This window comes from Tyto alba, unplaced genomic scaffold (genome assembly GCF_018691265.1).
Source record: "Tyto alba isolate M040663 unplaced genomic scaffold, T.alba_DEE_v4.0 Super-Scaffold_18, whole genome shotgun sequence".
In the NCBI taxonomy this organism is placed as follows: Eukaryota; Metazoa; Chordata; class Aves; order Strigiformes; family Tytonidae; genus Tyto; species Tyto alba.
The window spans coordinates 19227859-19252442 of NW_024881280.1; the positions used below are offsets into that span (position 1 = coordinate 19227859).

General features: G+C 37.6%; 1 protein-coding gene and 2 long non-coding RNA genes across 13 annotated transcripts in view; 1 reads left to right on the plus strand and 2 right to left on the minus strand.

The window, feature by feature from the left end:
- Positions 1-383: 383 nt before the first annotated feature.
- Positions 384-4686, minus strand: LOC116965733. 2 transcript variants are annotated; one of them, XR_004409603.2, is made up of 4 exons: positions 4417-4686; positions 4210-4315; positions 3527-3648; positions 384-465 (listed from the first exon to the last, which is right to left on the minus strand). It is a non-coding gene; the product is annotated as an uncharacterized LOC116965733 (long non-coding RNA). The 2 variants fall into 2 exon arrangements; XR_004409602.2 differs by having other exon boundaries at positions 4210-4686.
- On the plus strand, positions 404-6918 carry LOC116965732. Of its 2 annotated transcripts, XR_006165127.1 has the most exons (5): positions 404-494; positions 1036-1100; positions 2024-2299; positions 3078-3150; positions 6686-6918. It is a non-coding gene; the product is annotated as an uncharacterized LOC116965732 (long non-coding RNA). The 2 variants fall into 2 exon arrangements; XR_004409601.1 differs by lacking the exon at positions 3078-3150 and having other exon boundaries at positions 2024-2324.
- A 1257-nt stretch (positions 6919-8175) lies between these two features.
- Positions 8176-24584, minus strand: part of HEATR5A (HEAT repeat containing 5A) — a 66713-nt gene continuing 50304 nt past the window's right edge. For 6 of the 9 annotated variants that reach the window (XM_042790560.1, XM_042790559.1, XM_042790557.1 and 3 more), the window contains 12 exons: positions 24050-24231; positions 21200-21268; positions 20601-20780; positions 18546-18780; positions 17857-18105; positions 16057-16184; positions 15007-15154; positions 14215-14487; positions 11662-11886; positions 10595-10749; positions 8946-9159; positions 8176-8686 (listed from right to left, as the gene is read on the minus strand). In XM_042790560.1, coding sequence (XP_042646494.1) covers positions 8385-8686; positions 8946-9159; positions 10595-10749; positions 11662-11886; positions 14215-14487; positions 15007-15154; positions 16057-16184; positions 17857-18105; positions 18546-18780; positions 20601-20780; positions 21200-21268; positions 24050-24231 — 2360 coding nt within the window. In that variant the 3' untranslated portion in view covers positions 8176-8384. The remainder of the gene's footprint in view (positions 8687-8945; positions 9160-10594; positions 10750-11661; positions 11887-14214; positions 14488-15006; positions 15155-16056; positions 16185-17856; positions 18106-18545; positions 18781-20600; positions 20781-21199; positions 21269-24049; positions 24232-24584) is intronic. The other 3 variants (XM_042790561.1, XM_042790558.1, XM_042790562.1) reach the window with 2 other exon arrangements.

The following is a 24584-nucleotide window of genomic DNA, read 5'->3' on the forward strand; positions in this document are numbered from 1 at the left end:
ATATTCAGTCTTCAAAGAATGTTTTTTCTGGCACCTCCTTGATTTCTTTCCATTTCCCCTCTCTCCCCAAGAGGGCAACAAGCACATTTATTTGTGCTTTTGAAAATAATTTCCCTTCTTAGGCCCTGCTTTGTGCAGGCTGTATTATCAGCAGCTTCCATTTCTTCAGAACTGGGCAGTAAGAACAAGCTATAATTAAAGGCTCAAGGTATTTACCCTCTCTTCCCTGCCCTGAAGGAAGTGAGCTGTTGCCAGCAATTACAGTGAGCTGGCAGTTCCCTGGCATCACAATAACCAGAAACCAGTAAGTGCACTCGGGTCCCATCTACCTGTCCTAGAAAAACTCAGCTGACACTGAACAGTGACAAACACTTACCAACTCTCTCTGCCTTCTTTCTGGCCTCTGAACACCCTCTGAGGAATGGTCTTCAGTTCCAAAGACTACCCACTGGTTTAAGTCAAAATCTAAGAACAGTGGAAATTTTGCAATTCAGGTAACTCCTTATAAATAATTTCAAAATCTTTTAGTGAAAATATACAAAATGTATGCACAGGTATTGTAACCAGCAGTGAAAAGACAATGGGAACTAGAGCTTGTGTCTGCTGTTGCAGTTGATGAGTTACATAATTTCATATACTTTGCATATACTTAATAATTTTCTTTTTTTGGTGTGGAACAAACTACTTTCTGATGAAGTTTCTGTCATTGCAGTGACTGTTTTCATGGTTTACTTAGAGACTGTATAGAATGTGATCCAGTTGTGGCTGCTTTGCATATTTCGGTGACAGGTATAGATTCTCAGTATTGCAAATAAGTAACTTTGCATTACTTTTTATAGTAATGTCATTAACTTGTCTCATCCTGTGCTGCTAGTACAAAGTGTTTTGCTTTGACTTACATGGATGGTTGGCAGTCTCTTTTTTTTTTTTCCTGATGATAAACAATGGTCAGTACAAAATAGAATGAGCAAACCTAATGTATCATAAAATTGTATGAACTTTACAGATTAGTTTCATTTGTAAAATATTTTATAGGATTCCAGTCAGCCATTAAGCTATGATATCTCACACAGGCCATTTTCAAGCAATGAGTCAACCAGGTAACTGATTTAATTATTATTTTCTCTTCCTTCTCTTACTACCTGTGCGCATGTCTCTTGTTCTCCTTCCCCCTTCCTTCCACTCTGTCCAGTCCTAATCTTTCAGCATTTGTTTGATTTGAAAAACAATTCCTCAAGAACGTTGTTGCTTCCTCTGCAGCCTCTGTATTTGCTCCTTTGCTGCTGCTCTTCCATCTGGCCTGCCCCATCTTCACAGCAATCTCTCTTGGTTCACTGTCTGGAACATATTGCTCTCTAGCACTTGCACCCAGCAGAAGTCACTCAGCAAGTCATGGCTGAGTGCTGGCTACCTGAAAACATAAGGAAGACAGCCAGAAAAGGTCTCTAACAGTGAGTTGCACATAGTTCTGGGATATTAGCATGAACAGGAACTGGATTTTAAATACTTGCTTGTATCCCTCAGTTCTTGCACTTACTAGAAATACACAGATATGAAAAAAGTAAATAAGATTTAGTTGTTTTGAGGGCATCCTGTGTAGCCTAGGTATGGCTTCACAAGCCTAGGGAATCAGGATAGAATCCCTGACAGTTAATATACTCATTACCTCATGAAGGAGAAAACTATGGCACTGCAATCCATTCCTTTAGTTCACATCCAGAACAAGCCAGTGGAAAATACAGTTTCAAATCCTGACCACCAGCCGTAAAGTTGATCCAGCCAGGATGCGCTGCAGCCTGGAACAGTCAGTTTCCACAGGCAGTAGCAGGGAATTCATGAGCTGCTGTGTCCTCTCATTAATCTAACAAAGCCACTGGAAGTTTTTGGCTAATTTTATATAATGGAAAAAATTCTCTCATAACTACACAAAGGTAGTCTGTCATATGCAGAGGTCTTGCTGCCACAGTGGTCGCTTCAAGCTTGACAAAGCAGGTAAGTCCCTGCTTCCTCTTCCCTTTTCCAGGTCACAGAAGCTTTGCAGGAGTTGTCTCACCTTCCAAATCTGCTTCCATGGTCTCTCTGCTCTCTACTCAGTACACATGGCACAGACCAATGTGAATAACAGCTCACTTCTATGTATCAGCTGGATTTATCCACAAAGTCTAGCTGCATTTGACTACTGGCAGTCTCAGCACGGAGCCAGGTCGCCGGCAGTTACTGAGCGACACGTATCACACAGCCTCATGATCCTGAGCTGCACGGTCTGGTGAGATCCCAGAACAGCTGCCTGTGTGAGCAGGTACTTAAAGAAACCTGCTGGAAAGGTAGGAAATTGCCTACTTGGAAAAGAAGGTATTCACTCATAGCTTCCCCAGGTTCAGCTGCCCTCAGAGAAAACTACTTGTTTAGAGGGTGCCTAGAAGTACAGATGGGTTTTGGCTCCAACTTGATACTGCTCGTTCTTCCCAGCCAGCTTGAGAATTCTCATTTTACAAAATAATTATTCCAAGATTTGTTGGCCTCAAAAGGGAACTAGGAGTAATATGGACTAAAAACCCCATCTGCCCTCCCGCCCTCCCCCTGACCACGTTATGGCGTCACCTGACTCCCTGACAGCAAAACATGAGATTGCATCATGCCTCAGACTGGAGGTGGAAAAACATTTACTTGCTTTGTCTCTTCTATTACTTCTCTTCATCCCATCCTTGCTCATTTAATAAATATAGCTGATGAAGTATCATAAAAGAAAACCTGATTTTTCCTATAGGCAAATTCTTTGATTCCTTGAACTGAATTTCAGGTAAATTTAGTGGCAACAGCTTGAACCTGTTATCCTTGTATCTGTGTTTCCTGTGAAACGTGCATACATCAGTGATAATTTTTCCTTGGTGTTTGCCATGAATCTTACATGAGAGAAGATGAGGCTAAGGGCATTTGCTTCCATAATGATAGGTTATATTCTCAAATTGCATAACAATTCTATTTTTAGATACAAATCATAATTGTTTCCAGAATCCCTGAGGCCTGTACTTCCACTGAAAATGTGTCTCATACAAAACCTTCTCCTTTTCTTGCAGAAAAGGACACTGAGAACTAGGCAGAAAAAAAATGCTTACAAAAACACCATAATCAAAATCTTCCCCAGAGAAGGTAATAATAATTAAAAAAAAAAAAAATTCCCACTAATAGTAATGGGGAATCTCAGCAATTCTATATTGCATTTCACTGGCAGTGAGGTAATTCACATAAATTTTAATACATGAATATTAACACTGACTTAAAAAACCCCAATTTTAGGCTAGACAATTTCAACTCATAAAGCTGTAGCTTCGAATAGGCTTTTATCAATCTTTGCCATTACTAAATTTAGCTTCTTACCAGCAACTTTGAGAAACAGACTTTCCTCACCTGCAAACTTCTTTTCATGTATAAACAACAACTTTTTCTGTGCAGTAACTACACAAACTGGCACGTCCACTGCTATGCCCCCCAAGAGCAGGCTCTGCCGCGTGTGGCTGGTACTCACCCTCCCCCTCTGTCTTCTCCTGCCAGAGCCCCCGTTCGCAGCTGGAGCGCAAGCACAGCGAGGGGGATCTGATGCCACATTCTGCCTTCCCGAGTCTGATTCTGCACTTCAGGCGGGTGGGACTGTGGAAGTGGGGATAGGACCACAGAGCAAAATTGATACTTGGCTGCAAAGCGAGTGAATTTGGGTTAATCTACCCCAGATTACTTCAGGAGGTTTTGGAAACCTGCTTCTGCTTTGACCTTTTTCTCAGACAAAATCTTCATCCCTACTTGTGCTATATTTAGTGTCACTTCCCCTCTCATTGTTATATGTAATAAACCATTTATTCTCCAGAGAATCCAAGAGAACATTTTAGGAGAAAAAAAAAAAAAAATCTACAACTGTACATCAAAACCAAAATAAGAACCACACAACATAACATTTTGGAGAGGTTGGTGGCATAGCACTGACATCTTTAGTGCTTCCTTGTGCAGAACATAATAATGTATCAAATGCATCTGGTTTATTTTATTCTACATAATCAACTCTCACTATTCATTATTTTAAAATACGTTAGAGGCTGTTAAAGCTTGTCATGTCTGGTCAAATATGCATTTTAATTTTTATATCTTTGAAGCTATACCTCACTGTCATTAAATAGCTTGAGCAGTATATGTAAAAATGAACTGCTTGCTACATACCTCAGCTAATTGGAGTCCTGTGTGAAATGTCATCTACAGCAACAGCTCCAATGTTGCTCAGACAAGAGCACTGTGAACAAATCTGAGCGCTTCTTTTAATACCTGGCTGCATGAAAGTAGAGTTTAACGTTACTGGCTATTTTTAAGGATCAGAGGTTGCACCTCAACAACTATTTAATTATGTCTCTATTATAAGAGCAACTTTACTTGTCAGTGTGTAATCAGGCCACATGGGTTTCTCACGTGCAAAAAGCAGCATCTAGGAACGCGCACAGGATCAGGGCCGGCCAAGCAGTGCTGCTTTGAAGACACAAGGGAGTGACTTTTCCTGTTGTTTTTGACACCACAGTGCAGATAAATAGAAAAATAATCTATCTCGCTGTGTGTTCTTTTATTTAAAAACTGAGTGTTAATTTTCTAAGGATTTTTCCCATTGCTTTCTTGCCTTGCTTGAAGTATCATTGGCCAAGTTTTTCACTGGAAGAAAACAAACAGTTTATTAGTAGATTGCTATTGGCTAGGAAACAATATGCTCTTCTAGGAAACAGCTTCTGATTTGCTGTCTATTGATACAGTAAGAGTTACATTTCATGAAGCTGAAAACAAAAAATGTATACCTAGCAGTGAGATTAGGCATAAAGCTTTAGAGAAGACTGTCACAGTGACCCCTCATATACTGTTACTGCCACAGAGAGGTCCAACTTCATTCAAATTAAAACTATATTGAAATCCCAATTGAATTTGCTGCCCGATCCCTACTAAGCAGTATTATTATTACTTCTGATAAACTAGCAAACTACCCTACATCACTCCACCCCTCCTGCAATTGCATTGACTCACACTCTTACTGCTGTGGCAGCCTTGGGGGAAAAAAAAAAATCCCTTTGGAAATTCCAATTATTAATTGACAGTTATTACTAAACAACCTGCTATGCTTCCTGTGCATTTGGTAATCCTATTTTACGGTGATACTTGCATCACTTGACTAACACTTCTCTGAGCCTGACTACCTTGGATCACACCAGAGCAATCTCAAGATTTATTTAGCCTAAGAAATGCTAGTAGAAATGCTGTTTATCCAGCTGGAGTGCTACAGACTCTCATCCAATTAAAAACAACCACATCCCAACTGTGTGTGATGCTTTTACAAGGTTTTGACTAATTCTAGTTTGTTGCGCTCAATAAAGTTGTCTGCAAATAATTTTTGCATTCTGTGATGTACACATATTTTTATATATACACAAGATTAGGCATAGGCAGGACCTTTTCTCACACAAAAACATTAAACTTTTAAAATAAACAGTGGAAACATACAAAGCAAACATGCATACAGGCCGCATACTTCCTTGCAAAGACAATTTTCTGGAAGAAAATTTACTGATGCTTGTAGAGACATGACAAGAATAACAATCACCAAGGAGGCTTGGGACACAGAAAACATGAATAGTAAAAGTGAGACTTTGGTTTATGGCTAAACATATGTCTGGCTCTTTTTGTCTGGCTCAACATAAGAGCTTGAATGGCAAGCAATGCCTAAAAAAGAAGAGTAGAATTAAAACCAGAACTGCTCTGTGGTCTTATTTCTTCAAGAAAAAAGAAAGCTCCTTGTAAATAAACAAGACTGATTCGAAGACATCGGAAAGCCAAATTCTTTTTATAAATGAAACAAGATTCTAAGAGTCATTTATAAAATCTTACTTGTGTAGATTTATTCACTCATTTGTTTTAAGTGTACATAACAAAGCACAGCTCAGGGCACAGGTATTTTTACTATGTGGATAAATTAATTAACTGGATAAATTAAGCTCATACCTATGTCCTAATTTACAGTAGACATCAAGAATTAGCAATGGCTCTCTTCATGGAATCATTTTTGCTTCTGCATTTAGAATACAAGAGTTGACCAAGAAATGTCAAATCACATAATTATGGCACTTCTCAGTGACTCAGCTCTGAGCTACTAACGAAACTCTCTAAGAAATCTAGGGCTAGGCTCAGCTCTGAGCTACTAACTCTCTAAGAAATCTAGGGCTAGGCTCTTCTAAATTTTACTTTAACAGCTTTTAACTTGAGCGTGCTTCTTAAAAGTTTTTTAGCAAAGCAGGAGTTCATCAGATTGCATTATCAACATTAAAAAATGTTAGTGAAAAAAAGGTTTATGTTGTTCTTATCCATTACAGAAAATAAAAAAAGTAGCCAGGTATACTTATTGTCACAACTAACTTTCTCAGCAATGTTTTTGGCCACTTTGATGGTAAACATGACATGAGTTTCATTTAAAAGTTTCAAGTCCTGTAAGAATCAATGATTCTCCAGAAGCAGCTTTTGGGGGAAAAAAGAAAAAAAAAAGAAAAGAAAAAAGAAAAAGTACTCAGTAAACTCTGAAGAGACTGAAGGGAAACATGTGAGATAAAAAATTACTAATGAGATAAAGATGAGTAAGTGCCAAATTTAATGTAACTCCCTTTCAACACAGCAAACAACTACAGATTTGGCTGCAATGAAGAGGTGGAACAAAGGACTTCTGGATCTCCAGCGAAAGACAGAAGGCATCTCAACCATCCCCATAGCTCACACATCTCAGCACTTGGCACAGAACAGGTATTCACTCACATAAAGTCCATCTCCCTGGTCCTACCTATCTACCCATTGTGCTACACAGAAAAGAAGCAGACCTGCAATGTCAAGCCACAGACCCTAGTGCATCCATCCCCAACACTTCTTACTATTTTCCTTGTGGCAGCATACCAACATTTTCTTTCAGTCAAGGAAGTCCTTAGAGCTCCTCTGCTATTGGGTAAAATGACCAAGATAAATATTAAGTGAAGAAAATTAGCTTTATTTATGTAAATTAGAAAAATGAATTGTTAGAACTTTGGTCAAATGGTTACTTCTGTACAATTTACAATTATATTTATATACAAAACTTATAATAAAATACAGTACATCATACTTTTCCTGAGTCACAGTGTGTTTCTCAGTTCTGTAAATCTTTTTTTTTTTCTTCTTTTACAGTAATTAGATTCAAGAAGGAAATACTATCCTCAGTTTGATAGTGTTTGGTTTAGATAATACTGGTATTAACAAAGAATTCAATACACTATATGTAGAAAATACTTTATAGCCATTGCAATTTTGGTAGTTATTTTTCTATATTAAAATATGTTCCTTGATAAAAATGTTAATTAAATACTCCTTATGACAAGTTTGTTGCACTTTAACACAAGACAAGCTGACTTCAGATATGTCTATCCCTCACTGCAGATACACATACATTTAGGCGAGTTACATGTATACATAACTGATCATTTAAAGATCAGGAAACATACATCCAGATAGAGCAGATGTCTGAATCGAGGCACAGTATATTAAAATTGCTGTCCTATCCTGGACAAGATGTGTAAGCGTCAATTACCTGCCTAGCCTAATACAAACCTAACACGGGTATACATCCTGAGAAGTGAGACTGTGTCAAGCAGCAAGGCACCAAGCCTGCAAATACTTACATATGCCTAATAGTCCCACTGTGTAAAGCACTATGGAGTTCTCAGTGACGAAGCGCTGTAGAGCTGTATTTAACAACATTTGTTAAATCTTGACCAGCTCAAGAAGTTATTAGGATTAAAGCTATCAATATTGCCTTTATTGAGTTTTATATTTTGCGATCAACAATAATCTACTGTCAGGCTTACAAGGATATTTAATTTGTTTACTTAACAATGCAGTGTGTTAAATTAGTAATTAGGATAGATTACAACCTACCAGTAAATTTATGTCCTAGTTAAATCCCCAAACCAATCAGGGTAACTTATTTTTGACAAAGACGGATTTAAAACAAAATTTACTTAATGGCTAAGTGTGGGCTGCTCCTAAATCTATCTATGGTAAAGTATGCTAGACTTTTTTAATATAGGCATGTGCATTTCTGGAATTTTAGTCCAAAATAATTGAAAAATACAGATTAGATGACCTCTGATAGATTTATTTATAGTGTTCAGAGAAATAACTAACAGGAAGTCATCTAGAGATTTGCTTTCTCTTAAAAACCTTCTGTAATACTTCAGTGCAAACTGAAATATATGAGACCAACTCATAATGATCTTACTCCGATTAGAAATAAAAAGGGACATTTTTTGCTGTTGATATCAAAGTGCGTAAAATGACAATATGAGACTTCAAAGAAAATGGGTCTTTAGCTGAATGCTTGAGCTCTTCCCAGGATTCTTTGCATGTCTAGAAGTCTTCACTTTAATGCTTTCTTGATTGCCTTTTACAGCTGACTCAAGCCTGGCTTTCATAGTTGCAGAGGAAGCCATTAGCTTTTTAAAAACTGATGAGTACTGTGGGCCAATCTGCATCAGATTTTGCAAAGCAAACTCATGTAAATTTTTTGCTGAGTTTGTAGCAGAAACCAGGGCATTTTCATCCAAAAGGAAGGAAATCAGGATGGGAAGAAGGCAGGCCACCAAATGAGCACCTATGAACATTGAAAACACAACTTAAACATATACTATTAAAAACCAGCTTCAACTTCAAAGTACAAGTATTTCTCTAAGTTAATATTTAACACAAACTATAAAGCTGAAAATGTTATTTGAACTGTATGGTAAAAAGAACCAACATTCTCAGTTAGTGTTCAGGACTGGATTCCTAGTGGTCATTTTGTTTTAATTTGGTACTTATGGCCACTTTCAGCATGTCTAATGCTTTGGATGTTAGTAATGGAAGTAACTTACGGTGCTCTTCCTCAGCAGTGGCTGTAAGAGCTGTAACCACCTTTATTCCCTCTTGAATGACCTGAAGTTCAGCAGCATTTTCAGGTTTTGCTTTTTCTGTTTCCTGCAGTTTTCCGACAATGGATGGTGCTAAAGAATGAATATAAGGATATGACACAGTTTTGTTTGGATGCTGAAAGATGGAGTGCAGCAGGTGGTAGCACTTACACTGTACCTAAAGGGAAAATCAAATTTGCAGTTACAAAGTGTTATACCGAAGAATACATGTCAGGGTGTTTTAAAACTCACAGCTGGTCAGACAAAAGTTTAGGGAGGGGGAAAAGTGTGCCTCACAGCTTGAAAATTCATCAGGTTGGAGGATGCTAATGGATAATACTTAATAGCAGTGTCATAACTTGTGATCAAATTATTAAGAGAAACTAGATCATGCTTCCTGTTTCTTTCCACCTAGTCCTACATTTTCCTACATTTTTGAGTTAAGGAAAAAATGTTCTTTTTGTTTGAAGATTAAGTTTTAGCACTGTTTTGAAAACATAATCTTTTTTACAAAAATACAGTTGACTGAAAATAGGTGCCTAACATGTAAACAGTACCTCTGTCAAACTCTAGGCACAATTTTAAGAAGCCCCAAATGGTTCAGTAGCTTGCATGTCACTGGAAGTCAATAGGACTGACTAGTTCCTACATAAGGAAAGGCTCAGATGACTAAACACTTGGATAAAATTTGTAAATGCATACTACCATTCTCTTGCAGTCGTATTTGGCATCCCCAGTTTCCTACAGTGAAAACCAGTATTTATAATCCTAGAAATGTATTGATATACAAAAAAGTACTTTCTTACAGCTATTTGTCAAGTAAAGGTCATTTTATTTAATCTTTTGTTACTCCATTAATATAGACAAAGAAGATGCAAGAAAACCAGTTTAGAGTGAATTCTCACAGTCATGAAATCTAATGCATGTTATTGTAAGAGCTGCACTTTCAGAGTGAGGAAGTCCCAACTCTTAGAAAAGCCATTTGTATTTGCAATGATAATAAATATTTTTTTTTCCTGATACATTGTTTTTTGGATGAAGAAGAATAACAGATGAGCTGTGGCACTACAGTCTAAAGCAACTACATAAAAAAATATTTAAAGTAGGTTGGAACAAAGCATTCATCTCATTCAATATGCTGCCTCCAGCAGTGGCCAGGAGCTGATGATTATGGGACAGTAAAAGTTATGTAGTGGTACTTGCTCCAGCTTCCAAAGACCCACAGCTGAGGGGTTTATTGTGAAAAAGAGGATCTGTGTGTTGAAGATTAAATGAACAAATAAAATGAAACACATGCCTGAAAATCCAGACAACTGTATCATGTACTTATCAATGTATAAAACTCTGAGTCTGATGCAGTAAAAAAGCAGCCAAACAACACAGGAATATAGAACTGTATACAGAATAAAAAAAAAATAAAGATAAAATGCACTGCTGGACATGTTCTTGCTAACTTATTCAAACTCTATTTCATTTTTAATTATCCTGACAGATATACTTAGGACAGAATTAACTGGAATCAACACACAGGACAAGTGAAACAACTGAACAGTAAATAAGATAAAATCCATTTAATATGATACTGACATTCTTATGACTTCACCAGTACTTACAAGAGGATCTTTTGAGTCAAGTGTTATTTTAAACTTCTCAATACAACGCTTCTGAAGGCACTCTATGGTAGTAACTTCTGGACTGGTAGACATAACAAATATCGTAACAGCAGTAAGCAGGCTAACTTCATCAAGTTCTTGGAGACACCCATCTACTATCAATAAAGTAAGCAGGCTGTTAGATTTGCATTAAAAAGTAATTATAAAAATTTGAGTGTTACAAAGAGGTGGAATACAAGTATCAATGTTTATGTTTCTCTAGGAATATCTTTTTTCAAATACATTACATACTCTGATGCACCGATATGGACTTTTTCTGTAATAAAAGCCAAGGCCAAAATGGGAATTCAGTGTTGGTTATATGCATATCTAGAAATAACAGCATACTATTTTTCCACTGTTCCTCTGGATAAAGTGCAATAAGTATCTTTGAAGAGTTGGCATGACACATTAGGGTACAACCTATTTTGAGAACAATATAAAACCTGCATTAAGAACGTATATTCTTTGGCTACAACTTAAAAAAACATCACTATAAGCAAAAGTTCCAACAACATATTATGACTTAGAGATTAAACCTAAGGAATGATAAAAACACTACAAACTTGGAAAGTTGAAGAAGCATCACACAGAAAATTAACTTTAAGACAAAAATATTTTTTATCCAACTACAGTTTTAATACCCTTTGCTTCAATACAGACACTAATTCTTTGTGGAGAACCTGCATGCAGTACATCTGTCTTTTATGCTCAATTGTACACTAAAGTCACAGCCTTTGTTTATTCCATTGTACCATGTGAGTGCATTGTGGCACTACATAATACAGAGGTAAGCCTGAAATCCCACATTTATACCTTTACAGGTGATGACTTCTCATGTGAGCTGTAGGGACAAGACTGCACTATAGTTTCAACAGTACTTGGCAGCCAACTAATTCTTCTGTGACTAAGATATTAGTCTTTTTTTAAGGCACGCACAAATTTAATTTAAATAAAACCAAGCAACCTTTCGCCCACACATTTTTTGGCTTGTTTTTCTAACACACAAACCCAAAATTCGTGCTTACCTTGATCCCAACAGTCAAGCACTGTGACCAAAGCACTACGCAGAAGATCAGTCCAAGCAGTCCGACTCTTCTCTGCTCGAGCCATCGGAGAAGACAGGAGTCCTTTAAGAGCTTGCAGGGATGCAGCAGCTGTCAAAGTTAACTGGCCATCTTGCAATTTCACAGCAGTTTCTTTAAGTACCCCAATAATTAGGTACAAGATAGTAGGAAGAACTGAAACACTTCCTGTAAAACAAAGCAAATTAATTTCACAGAAGTAAAAACAATTCAGCTACCTTTTACATTAAAAAAAAAGAAAAAGCCATTTTCTTGGATTCTCTTTTTTATTTATAATTTATCATTTTTAATCACCTATGTGAAAAAAGACACTGGTAATTCGAAGAACGATTTGAAATATCATGTGACTTGCTATAGCAAACTTGGAGTCAGACTGCTTAAGTGAAGTTACACTTTTTCCCCTTTTAAATTAGTGGTATATATCTTTTCCATGATGATGAGGAAGTGTGGAATTATGTTATGTTCAGAGAAAAGCAAGAAAAGAAAGGTCAGAAGCACTGAGAAGCTATGGAAGTATACAAAGAACTGAAGAGCAGAACACAAATGATGAGCATCTAAAGATACTGAAGACAGTACATTGAAGGAAATTAATAGAGGGTATTTTCACAACTGGTAAGAAGAAATACTTCTCCCATGTGATGTGTAGTTAGCTAAGGATACCACTGCTCCAAGAAATCACTGAAGTCAAGAATTTAGTAAGGTTAATAAGAGGAGGATCTCAGACTAAGAATGTCCAACAAAAACTCCTAGAATGATAATAAAAAACTCTAACAAATATTTTGGAAAAGAGGAGACCTAAGAAAAGCAGCAGATTGTCCCACACTCTACTGAACAGATCTTCATCTATACCTGAGAATCTGAGGGTTGACCTGTCAGAATAAGAGACTACTGAAAAAAATATATAAAATAAAATTAAAATCACAGGAATAACTTGGCATGGGAGTTTTGCATGTTCTTATGTCTTTGAATCTAGTAGTAATACAGAATTCTGCACATATTGGAGACAATGTAGCAAGCTACATACTTATGTGTTGCTTCTATCTTAAGTTCTGATTCAGCAAAGCACAGTTAAGCATATGGATTAGTATGGTTATGTCCTTCCCTAATCAGCAAAATGCTTATGTTTTTAAGATTTTAATATACTGATGTTCGTAAGAGACCTGTTGAATAATGAGGGTCTCTGACATGTGCCTAAATATTTTCTGACCCTTAGGACATCTACCTTCTATTTTTAAACAGCCAAATCTCTGAAAATGGACTGTTGGAATTCAGTAGGAAATGCAGTTCATGAGCATCATTTATTTGAAAATTTTACTATGCGTACATATCATGACAGGTGCCTGAATTAAGAGACATGCTAGTCATAGGACTGTAACTTCAGTTACCTACTAAAGGGGAAAAAATGATGCAATTCCACATAGGAATTCTCTTCTCTTGACTAGATAAATCAGCTTTTGGAGATGCTTCCTTATTCAAATGATTGTATAAGCAAGTTTAAACTCTTCAATTTTAGTCACCTGACATAAATGCTCAAGTTCTCTAGTATAAATATCCCATCTGGTCTGATCCCACAAGCTGTTAGTTTGTGGAACAAGATGAACAGCTAAAGACAAAAAGATCTACAGGGAGAGAAGAAAAATCACATATTATATTTCTTACAAGATCATTGCCCTCAGATCTAAGAGATGCTATGTTTGTTTCTTTTTGCTTTCAACTGATAAATAATAGCTGCACATGGAAAAGAGAAATCATACCATCACCCTACAATGATAGCAGGAACTGCCTACTGCTCCATTTGGAGTATGCTATACCCCAAAGGAGAATCTTGTAACAGAGAACAAATTGAGAAAAAAGAAGAAATTTCTAGGGCTGCTAAATGCAAAAATTTGCATAAGGTGTAACATAGATACGTAAGGCAGGAATAGAAGAGCAGGGCAGAAATGGTTTATACGTGTGCTGTAACAGTACTGAGAGATTGTATGTATGAGTATGATATTGGGGCGTGGTGGGAGGGAACCATTTTTAAGTTTGGAGTACATCCGAAGTGAATCATTGGTAAAAGTCAACTAATCTCAGAAATCAACCGTAACTCCTTGCAGTGGTTTCCTAATGTTCAAACGATGGCTTTTAGTGAAAGGTAACATGATAAATTTACCTTTTAATTTGAATTTATGTCTGCATTATAAATTTCAGAATAGGCAACTCAAGTAGAATATAATCATGTAGCTATCTGATACTTCCCTGTACAAAATGAATCTATTAATTGCACTGCTACATGTGGGAGGAAAAGAAAATCTACTCCTTTAATTGCTTCAGTTTTGTAACTTGTTTTGTAATCTGACAGTCAAAAAAATAACGAGAACAGGAAATTGTCACAAGCAAATCAACAAAACTTGTTGCCAAATTTATCCAGCTGAGAAAATTAGGTAATAATAAGGCAGCTCAGAAGAGCCCAATATTCTTTCATTAATCTTTTCTTGTGATGAAACTGCATACCTTCAGGAGAGCAGATTGCAGGAACATCAGAGAGAATAACTAATGCTGCTGCTACCAGCCTACTTCCATCTTCTGACAATAACAGATGTTTTCCAGATTGAAATGCAGGGCTACAAGTTAATTTAGGGTTGAGCTGGGGAAGCTGTCTGACAAGAATACAAACACACAACTCCAGTGTTGCGAAGACTAATGATTTCCCAGGCACCAGTCCTCCTGTATCTTTGCCTTCTCCAAATTCAGGTAACGTTTCCTTTTCTGCAGCACCATCATCGACTAAAACACAAAGAAGAAATATGGCTGAATCTGCAGGCTGTACCTTGTTTCCAAAAAGTTTACTACTTAAGACTGTTTCATCATCAAGTGATAATCTCGATACATATATAAGGGCGTGCATATGTATTCAAAGTTCTACTGGCAAACATCCATCCTTCTGAATAAGTAAACTATGCACTGATTGCCAATATGTCATCTGATGCAAGTGTTTTGATTCTTCTTCCAGTTTTTTTCTTTTAGAAAATGAACTTTAGGAAGTTACAACAGGAGTAACTAGTGGAGTCTGGCTTGTAACAGCTGTGTCTAGTCACCACCAAAACCCACCTGCTACCTATCATACCACACCAATTTCTTATGTCAGGCACCTGGACTGACTTAAGTAAACCAGGATTAGTCACCAACTGTAAAACACTTCAATTAAGATGCAACTTGAAATATCTCCTTCCAGAATCTAGTGTTCCAAGAAATAACTGCTATAACCATGATAACATGTATTCAACATCTCATACATTACTGTACCTTCTGCACTTCGCCGCTTTTCCTTCACATGTTCCTGAGCTGCAAAAAGTATCAGCCGAACCACTTCAAGGGCAGCAAGCTGAATATCAGGTGATTCTCTGGTCAGTATCAGTCGATGCAAAACATTCAGCAGCTCTACACCCAACTCCTACAGTAAGAAAAATGCTTAATATATCCCTATTCTAATGCAGGAATTTTAGAAACTGGTTAATACTTGTTAAAGCCAACAGTATTACTCTTATTAATCTCACTGAGGAACATGGTATATTTGATACAGGAGGTGGCATTTTCTTCAACATCTTTCTCCTGGCTCCCAGAAGAGCAGTCCTGCTCAATTCTCCCAACAAAACAGTAATCGCAGTAATTTAGAGATAAGGCACTTAACACTACTAAAACTCCAAGTAATCTTTATCTTATGGCCTTTTAGCTCTTGAAGGAGGGGATACTGCACTGTATCATTCCTACAGTATATGCATTTCCTTGGAGAGCACACCAGGAGTCAGCAAAACTTTGGCATGTCCATCGGCTTTATCACTTTTGCTGTGTTAGACAATTGCACGGCACACAGGATGGTATAAAGCTTAATTTAAATTAAAATGAAGGAATTTTGAAGTTACTACTTTTTTTTAGGATCACTGGTGTGTTGCGAAATTTTTGGTTTTGCCTTTTTTTTTTTTAAGTACCACTGCTTTGACCATTTTTATCAATTTCAATATTTAAAACAGAATTAATTGAGCTGACCCTTGACAGAGCAAGTAAGAGATTTTTTTTCTTCATAGATTTCTGTCTTTACCTGGCTCTCATCCTACTCATCTAATTACTCCTTATTGATGATATGTCAAGTTCTCTGCCCCTCACTGTCTTCTTACAGGTTCCATGTTGTGGTCTTTTTCTCTCCTCCTTCTAAACAGCTTTGGATTTTGGTAAAGCATATAATTCACCTACTACTTATGTGTTGAAGATTCCTAGATATACAACAGAAAGTAGAGATACTGTTCAAACTAAAATGATGCTTTAATTCCAGGGAGCTTTTGATCATTAAGACATTACCTGATCACCACCTATTTTAGACCTTGGCCACGGAACATCGAAGAGTGCCTGTAGGGCACGTAAGCAGGCAATAATGTTCTCCATTGCTGCATCTGACCGAGGAGAGCAGAGAAATTCCACACTAACTCCTGGAAACATCAGAAGAAAAAACCCGTATGTGCTAGAAATTTTAAAAAGTAATTTTATCAATTACTAAGGAACCTAACAATAGGTTGAGCAGACACAGAAATAGCATCTGCATTTTTTATTAAGTGAATTGAAAATATCTTGGGGCAAGAACTCTATTTCCCTCAAAACGATGAAAGATCTTCAGCTTCTAGACAGCACAAGACACGATTTTAACTGGCTATTAACATAAATAAAAAATAGAGCAATTTCTGAGTAAAACACTGCAGGTCCAATGAATGGGCAGAGAATTCATACGGAGTATATAGCAGAATATTTGCCTAATCACACTGATTTATATAATGGAAGGAAATAATAGAGAAAGTAATAATAGTTCACAAACTCAAAGGCTGAGGCTTTATCTTCCCATTTTAAAAACATTTTTAAGATTGCAGTTACCACAGCTGGATCACCAGCAATAAAGACATTATATGAGGCCTAAGCTTGCAAATCCCAGAGCAGAGAAAAGCAGTAACTTTTTTCTGAGCTTTCAGGTCATTTCAGATGACATTCTATGACATTGGAGATAAACATATAAACTGTGATCCATATTCTCATCCCAGTTGTAATTACAGCTATGTAATTACAAAATGTGTGAGTACTTGGGAAACTGATCTAAATAACAGCCGTGCAACAGAAATTGTCCAAGTTTTAAACTTCTTTCAGTTTCTCTGTAGGAAGTGAAAATGAAAAAGTGGAATATGTTCAGAAGCATAAACATTAAATGGTCAGGTGTCCATGGTAAAGCATATGAAATTTGAAGCACTAATCCAGTAGTATAGGAAGCAGGGGAAATGAGCAGCTGTTGTGCCATAGATCCCACTTTTCACTGAGGGAGCAATAGAGTTCAAAAGGAAGCTGGCTCTGTGCAGGAAGACGGGGATTCAAAAGAAGTCATACACTTCTGGGTCATACAAATCCATTTCAAAAAGGCATTAAAAAAGAAAGATAAAAAAGAGAGACCAAAGGAAAAAAACAAAACAAAACAAAACAAAAACAACCAGAAATGCCTAACTGTGTAAATTTAGAGAGCTGGGACTGAATTTAACTGCCTGAATAGCCTCTGGAGTAGTGGAGGCTAAAACAGAGCTTTATGTGAACATCAGGAAACACTTTTTTACCATGAGGGCAACTGAGCACTGGCACAGGATGCCCAGAGCAGCTGTGGAGTCTCCATCCTTTGAGATATTCAAAAGCCAGCTGGACATGGTCCTGGGCAACTGCCTTTAGGTGGCCCTGCTTGAGCAGGGGGTGGTAGACAAGATGACCTCCACAAGTGCCTTCTGACCTGCACAGTATTCTGTGATGTAAGACTGTACTTCAGTGATGCTAAACTGCACACTCTGTAATTGTAGTGCTACAACTATGATAAAAACCACCTTTGAACTTGCACGTAAGCACTTGTTTAGGACTTCTTTAGCTCGTGCCAAGTGTTTTTTCTACCACATTTGGGAAATTGCTCTACAATTTTCTCACTAGGACTTAAAATTCTTCTGACTGTGTGTTTTTCTAAGAGATGCAATAGTCAATGATGCAGTTAAATGTGAATAATTATATATTTGTTTGCTAACAGTTTTATCTATTAGAAATTACATTTTGGGTTACAGCATCTAGACAGATTATGCACTCACTAACCCAAGATAAGATGAAATCTGTCAGTATTCACATCCTCAGGAGATTTTACCAAGGGCCTGGTAGAAGAATCTTGACACATTGTAGTTGGAGTGACAGGTCTAGAGAGATTAGGAACTCCTTCATCTGGATCAACAACGATGAAACCTGTGCTAGTAAGCCATAATGCTGTAGCATAAAGTATCAGTGCCCAGGAGTTGTAGTAATGAGGTCTGGCATTTTCAATTGTCTCTGCTGTATAAAATGTACCACCTACAACAAGAGAAGATACAGTTTTGAGGATGAAATTTATTTTCAACTTCCATGTTTTCTCATTCTTATAAAAGGGGATTCTTCTTTTTATTGAAATGATATTTATTGTATTTTATGTGTAACTTTTTTTTAATATTCAATATTAATAATCAAGCTAATTAGGGCACTTAATTTACATCTATTTGGATAGAATCTAATACAATTACCTTTTTCTTCTTTCAACCACAATTTACCTGATAAACAAGAATACCAAACAAACTACTTAACGTGCGAGTGAAAGCTCTGTTCTCAAAAGCAGTCTTTATCTTTAGATAGGTACACAAGTATGCATATTCTCTTTACAATTTAATCTTATTGTGATCTTAACACAAGTCAGCTAGGACATTAATGATGTACGCTTACAAGTGACCTATGAAAATACAACTGATTTGCTGACTTACCTTCAGCAGGTAGTTGTGATGCATATTCTGAAGGTAAAGTTAAGAGAGCAAAATCCTGAAGTGCAGCAAGCCAGAGCTTGTTTAGTGTTCCAAGATCTGCCTGTACTAAATCCAGAAGTCCACTGGCTGGAGAGGTTACATCTCTGTAGCCTTCTTCAGCAGAGTTTGCAGTTTTTAAACAGTGATTGTGTGCATCACTTTGATTTTTCTGCTTTTCAACTGCAGCTACGTAAACCTGTTTATGTAGAGATTTACAAATATTAACACTTGCAAAACTATTGAGATAATTAGTACAACTGCCCACTGAACAGGCATGAGGTTTCTGAGAATCTATTTCTGCTTCCAGTACAGTGGGCATGGGTGAAGTAGTACTTATTTTCCAAACCTTCTGAATCCACTCCCCTGGCTAATCTTGATGCAAGTGTCCCAATAAAGAAAAACCTACTAGAATTCACAAACATAGCTGTAAACTCCCCTGCTTTCTATTACTCTGTGTTAACAGTAAGGGAATGAATGTTAGTAGTAAAGAATAAAGAGTACAGTCTTGCATGATTTGCAAACTTTGGGTGTTATGACTAACAGGTTAACTTCTAATGTGAGAAGATTAATTTACCTAGATGCCTCTCTCGTTATTGAAAAAGATAGACTTGAGAATATTTCTGACCAGCAGCCTTCTTTAGTCTCCCCAAAATGCCCCTAGAGGAAAGCTCTTCTCCTTAATTATAATAGAGACATAGGAGACCAGTTCAACTAATCTAAAGTTAGCTATTCTAAGTATCCATCTCCTGAAATTATGAATTCTGAATCTTTTTCAAGTTTCCTAGTTGTCGTGGGTCGACCAAGGCCAGCAACTAAGCACCCACCAAGACTGTGTCACACTCCTCCCTGCAACAAGATGGGGAAATTCCTTCAAATTCTGGGAACAAGAAATAGGTAAGATTCTAAGTAACAAGGAACCGCCTAGGGCTTAAGTGAAGTATTTCTAAATTACGGGTCACAGGAGCTTATCTCCAGTGTAATTTGTCATAGTTTCTCATATCCAAGATCCAGTAGAAAGTTATACAGAGTTTGCTTTGAAGACTTCTAGTGATCTTAATTACAGACTGGAACAATCTACAGATCTTCATTGCTTACAGTTGAGTCTCACCATCTACTCTGAATTCTGTCTCAGCTTCTCACCAGTGATAGCAGCACCTTATCTTTTTCCTGAATAGATTAAATAGAATGATCTACTTAAATCTCTTGGTGTAAGCATGTTTACAAGGTTTTTATTCCCATCTGCTAGCTTTTTTCCATGGTCTTCCTATTTTGTCAATATCCTTTCTCAAGTATGGACACCAGAGGTTGGTATGCTTTTCTACAGATGTTCACATAGAAGCTATCTATTGCCTGCTTTCTCCTTAAAAATAGCTCCCTGGTTATACACAGAAATACCATATTAACTGCATAACATGATCATATTTAGCAGGTTCTCAACTGTCAGCATCCAAGGCCATTATCAATGCTTTCTACGACACATCATCTAGAGGTTATGTACGTTGTTCACATGTTTGATTTTTAAATATCTAATCTTGCATTTACGTGTATTAAAACAGGCATTCATGTGAGCTGACTTTAAGGCAGTTAGCAAATGCAGTACTGAACTGACATTGTTAATTTACAAGAACTACCTGTAAGAAATTAAATGCCAATAGACAGTGAGAAAAATTACACCTATTTAAAATGGTACATTCAGTGCACCATCACCATAACCATTTCTCCCATGCCAATTTAAAAAGAATATTGAAATATTAAAACTTTCATATGTTAAGAAATTCATATTTCCTAAGTACTAGACATATTTCTTAATGCATAGTATAATACAGTTTAACTAGCAGTGCTTTTGTCAACTTTACAATGTTCATGTACCATTTACAGGTAGAAAACCAAAAGCAGAGGACCAGCAACTTCTATTTAATGAAGCATGTAAGAAATTCCTAAAACCATTCCATCTGAAAGGTTCTAACTTGCATACCAGATACCAAGACTAACATTACAAATAGCTGTTACACTAACCTCTGCCCAAGCCTTAAGCACAGCCAGTATCTCCATAGTTGAAGTGCTTTCATTATATTGTTGACTTTGTGCTTCTTTCCCAGCCTGCACTTTGACCAAAGAGGATACAAGCAACTGGTGAACCCTTCGAAGGTCATTAAGATCACTTACTACACCACTTGCTATCCAGGCACTGCATACCTAGTGTTGTAAAACAGAAATAATGAGAAACAAGAGCTAAACACCACTGGATGCTCTTTTTTCCACCTGTAAAATTATGAAAACCAGACTTAATTTCTACTGAGATAGTTACTCTTGGATAATAATCACTGTTAAATGACATTGCAGTTTAGCACGCATAAGTAATGACAGCCAAAGACATTAGAGAGATGTCATAAATAACAGCTAAAATATCAACTGCCACAAAGTTTTTCAAAAGATTTTAAAGTGCATAAAATATTTGAGTTGTTACTATAGAGCGGTAACATGGGTGACATTATTTCGTGTGCACTGAGGATTTGAGGCTAGATGATTTATTTCTTTTTTCTTGTGTGGCATATCAAACAAAGAGAAAATTTCAGAGAGTCTGTTACCTAAGACTTCTGACTTTCAACACTTGCCTGACATGCTTTTGCTGTGACATCGGGAGGAGTTTCGGGAGCAAAGGCAGGCCTAAGTGCTGCTCCAACCTACAGAGAAGTTATACAACATTTAATACATAGTGAACAGTTAACTAAATTATTACTTTTCATAAGCAGGCCTTGTTGTAGTTTTTCTTTATAAAGCATTGTTTCCTTTTAATTTTTCCATAGACTGCTTCAGTGCGGTTAAAGAGTAGGGAGACAGTTGCAGTCATACTTTTACTGTTTTGTTTTGTTTACAATAAAGACATAGTTCTCTTTCAGAGGGGCCTTCAAAGTTAATTCTTTTTTTTGCAGTCTAAAACTGAAACAGAAACATCTCCCTTCCTGAACTCTTGAGTTGATGAGTAGCCCTCAAAAGAAAAAACAATGTTTCAAACCATGAAAGAGTTGCAAGACACCTAATGAGTGACATTTCCTTATTCAGAAAGAATACAGACTTAAGGAAACAAGCAGCTGAAGTTGGTCAACATTGCAAAGTGAAGGAAGGGGAGAACACAAACCCCATTCGCCCAGTAAAAACCACACAAACATATACTTACCAGGTTGCAGAGATTTTACCAACTCTCACTGTTGAAATCTTTTTTACTAAAGGCTAATGAAAATTTCCCTTGCTGCTTTAGCCAATAACTGAAAACTCACACTTAAGTCTCATGCTCTTTGGGTTGAACGTACGAAGTGTAGTACAAGTACTACAAATACAAGTTTGTGAAAGTAAGTAAAATGTTGTTTTCAATAACAATTAATGACAGTTTCTGTGCTGGGTTTGTGTGGTGGGGTTTCTGGTAGCAGGGCAGGGGGCTACAGAGGTGGCCCCTGTGAGAAGCTTCTCGAAGTTCCCCTGGCTCCAAGTCGGACCCACCTCTGGCCAGGGCCGAGCCCATCAGAAACGGTGGCTGTGCCTCTGTGATAACATATCTAAGAAGGGGAACCTGGGAGGAGTTGGGACTTGTGAGGAAAGAGTTGTGATGAGGACACCTATGCAAACACCCAGGTCAGTGGAAGGCAGGAGGAGGGAGGGAGGAGGTGCACTGGAGTAAAGAGCCCCCCTGTATCTTGTGGTGAGATGACAAAGCCGCCCCCCCGCCACCCATGGAGGTCCGTGGTGGAGCAGATGCTGACCTGTGGTCTATGGAGGAGCCCATACCAGGACAGGCAACTGCACTTAAAGGACCATGGGACTCTGAGGGGAGAAGCAGCCCCCGCTGTTGTAGTTTGGTGCTGGGAGGAGTGCAACACAGGGGGGGTGACCAGAGTAGCATGAGAAGGGCTGCAAACCACGGGGAGGATTTATGCTGGAGAAGGTTCATGGAGGACTGTCTCCTGTGAGAGGGGAGCCACGTGGAACAGGGGAAGAACTTGTGACGTTCCCCCTACCTCTCAAAAAGGAAGGAACGGTGAGCTGACTGTAACCCCATCCCCTGCCTCCTGCACTGCTGGGGGAGGAGGTAGAGAGATCGGGAGCAGAGCTGAGCCTGGGGAAGAAGGGAGAGGTCTGAGGAGGGTTTTTTTGGATGTGGTGGTGCTTCTCACTGTCCCATCTTGTCTATTAAGGGTTGTTTTTGTTAGTGTTTGAATTAAAGCGATATTCCTTTTTCTTCCCCTAAAGAGTCTGTCTTTTGCCCATGACTGCAATGGGTGAGTTATCCTTCTTCGTGCGTATCTTGATTCCTGAGCCGCCTGCTTCATTTTTTCCTTCCCAGTGTTGGGGGGGAAGGGGTGAATAAATGGCTGCGTGGGACTCCGCTGCCCTCTGGGTTCAAACCGTGATAGTTTCTTAAGAGCCCCTAAAGCTCAGACTTCATTTAAGGAACTTCTGAACAAGATTTCAGGAAACCATTACTCAAGTCTGGAAGATCTATATCCACCTATTTCTGGTTATTGCTATGGAAAAAAAAAATGCAAGAAAAAGACTAGATATTTAACTGCTTTACATCTATCTCTTCAACTTTTATGAAACAGTTGAGGAGAAGATCTATGCATAGTAGTAGAAGTACTTTAAGGTTAGTTAAAGTTAAAAGGAGAATTATTAGCTCTACTTGTGACTTGCTTGGTGGTTTTGGACAGCAAGGACAGATGGTATATTTTATTCCTTTGGTAGTTCCAGACTAGATCAAGGCAATTCTCTCCCACAAAGAAGTGCCAGCAGAATAGAACTCTAATGGCAAAAGCAAGGTCAAAGTGGGTTAGGATGGCTTCAGTGTCAGGATCTCTCTATCTCTGTGAGGGAGAGTTATCTGACTTATTCAATGCCTGATAGAAATTGAAGAATGGGAGCCAGATGAGGCTTAACACAACTGCCTGTGATATATAACGCAAGCGCAGTCTGGAATGCAAAATGATCAGGATATCTTTTCTGTAAGTCTCAACCAAGACTTAACGGAAATAGACCTTATGAGTACAGTCCATGCTTTTAGCTCCTCTAGCTTATTTATTGTCCAAGATCATCTACTATGATGTCTGGTGTGCGAAGGCTACTTACTTCTAAGCAGAGTTTTAAACGATAGCTGCTCCTAATCTTTTTTGCAATACTTCCACATTTTGAAACCAATATTTTCCAAAACCACCCACAGTGTTCTCATTTCTTTTTGCTGTATTCAAATAGGGAAGAGGAAAAAATGCTGAAACTTGAAAAACTTTGGAGCTAAAACATTATATGCCAACTGAAAAGATGCTTTCTAAGGAAGTTAAGTCTGAATAAATTAGTAATAGTTTCAGTAGCAAACTAACTGAAACCCAAGTGTAGCACTATGCACTGACAAAACCAAATTTATTTTAGAGATTAACTGTAACTATAAACTTTCCTAAATTATTAGCAGTGGTGCTTACACTGGCTTGATATTGCTCCAGAATTACATGACCTGGAAACTCTGGTTCTGGAACAGCTGCAAACTTCCGAACAACAATAAGCAATGTTTGAAGCCCAGAAAGGCGAAGTTGATCACTGTGGTCTGTGGCAGCCATAAAAGCCATACGGATCAAGTCAGCTAAATGCAATACCAAAAAGTCATCTGAAGAGAAAACAGAAATGAAAAAAGAAAAGAGTTTTATTAAATTTAGATTTAGACATAATATATTTTATAAGATTGCTCCCAACATGTTCAAAATGTGTATTTTACATTTTACAGTACCACACATTGAGGATTCACTTAAGGCAGCTTACACATACAACGATCTCTACTTGGACATCTTATGTTAGCTGATCCAGGCTCCTTTCCATTGGAATGTTAAAAAAAAAAAAAAAAAAAAGAACTTGAAATAAAGCATAAATATCTTTATGTATGAGGCAGATTTTCTAAAAAAGTTTTGTGGAAAACACCCTGAGACAAACATAGAGAGGTACTGAAAATTTGCACTGTGTTTC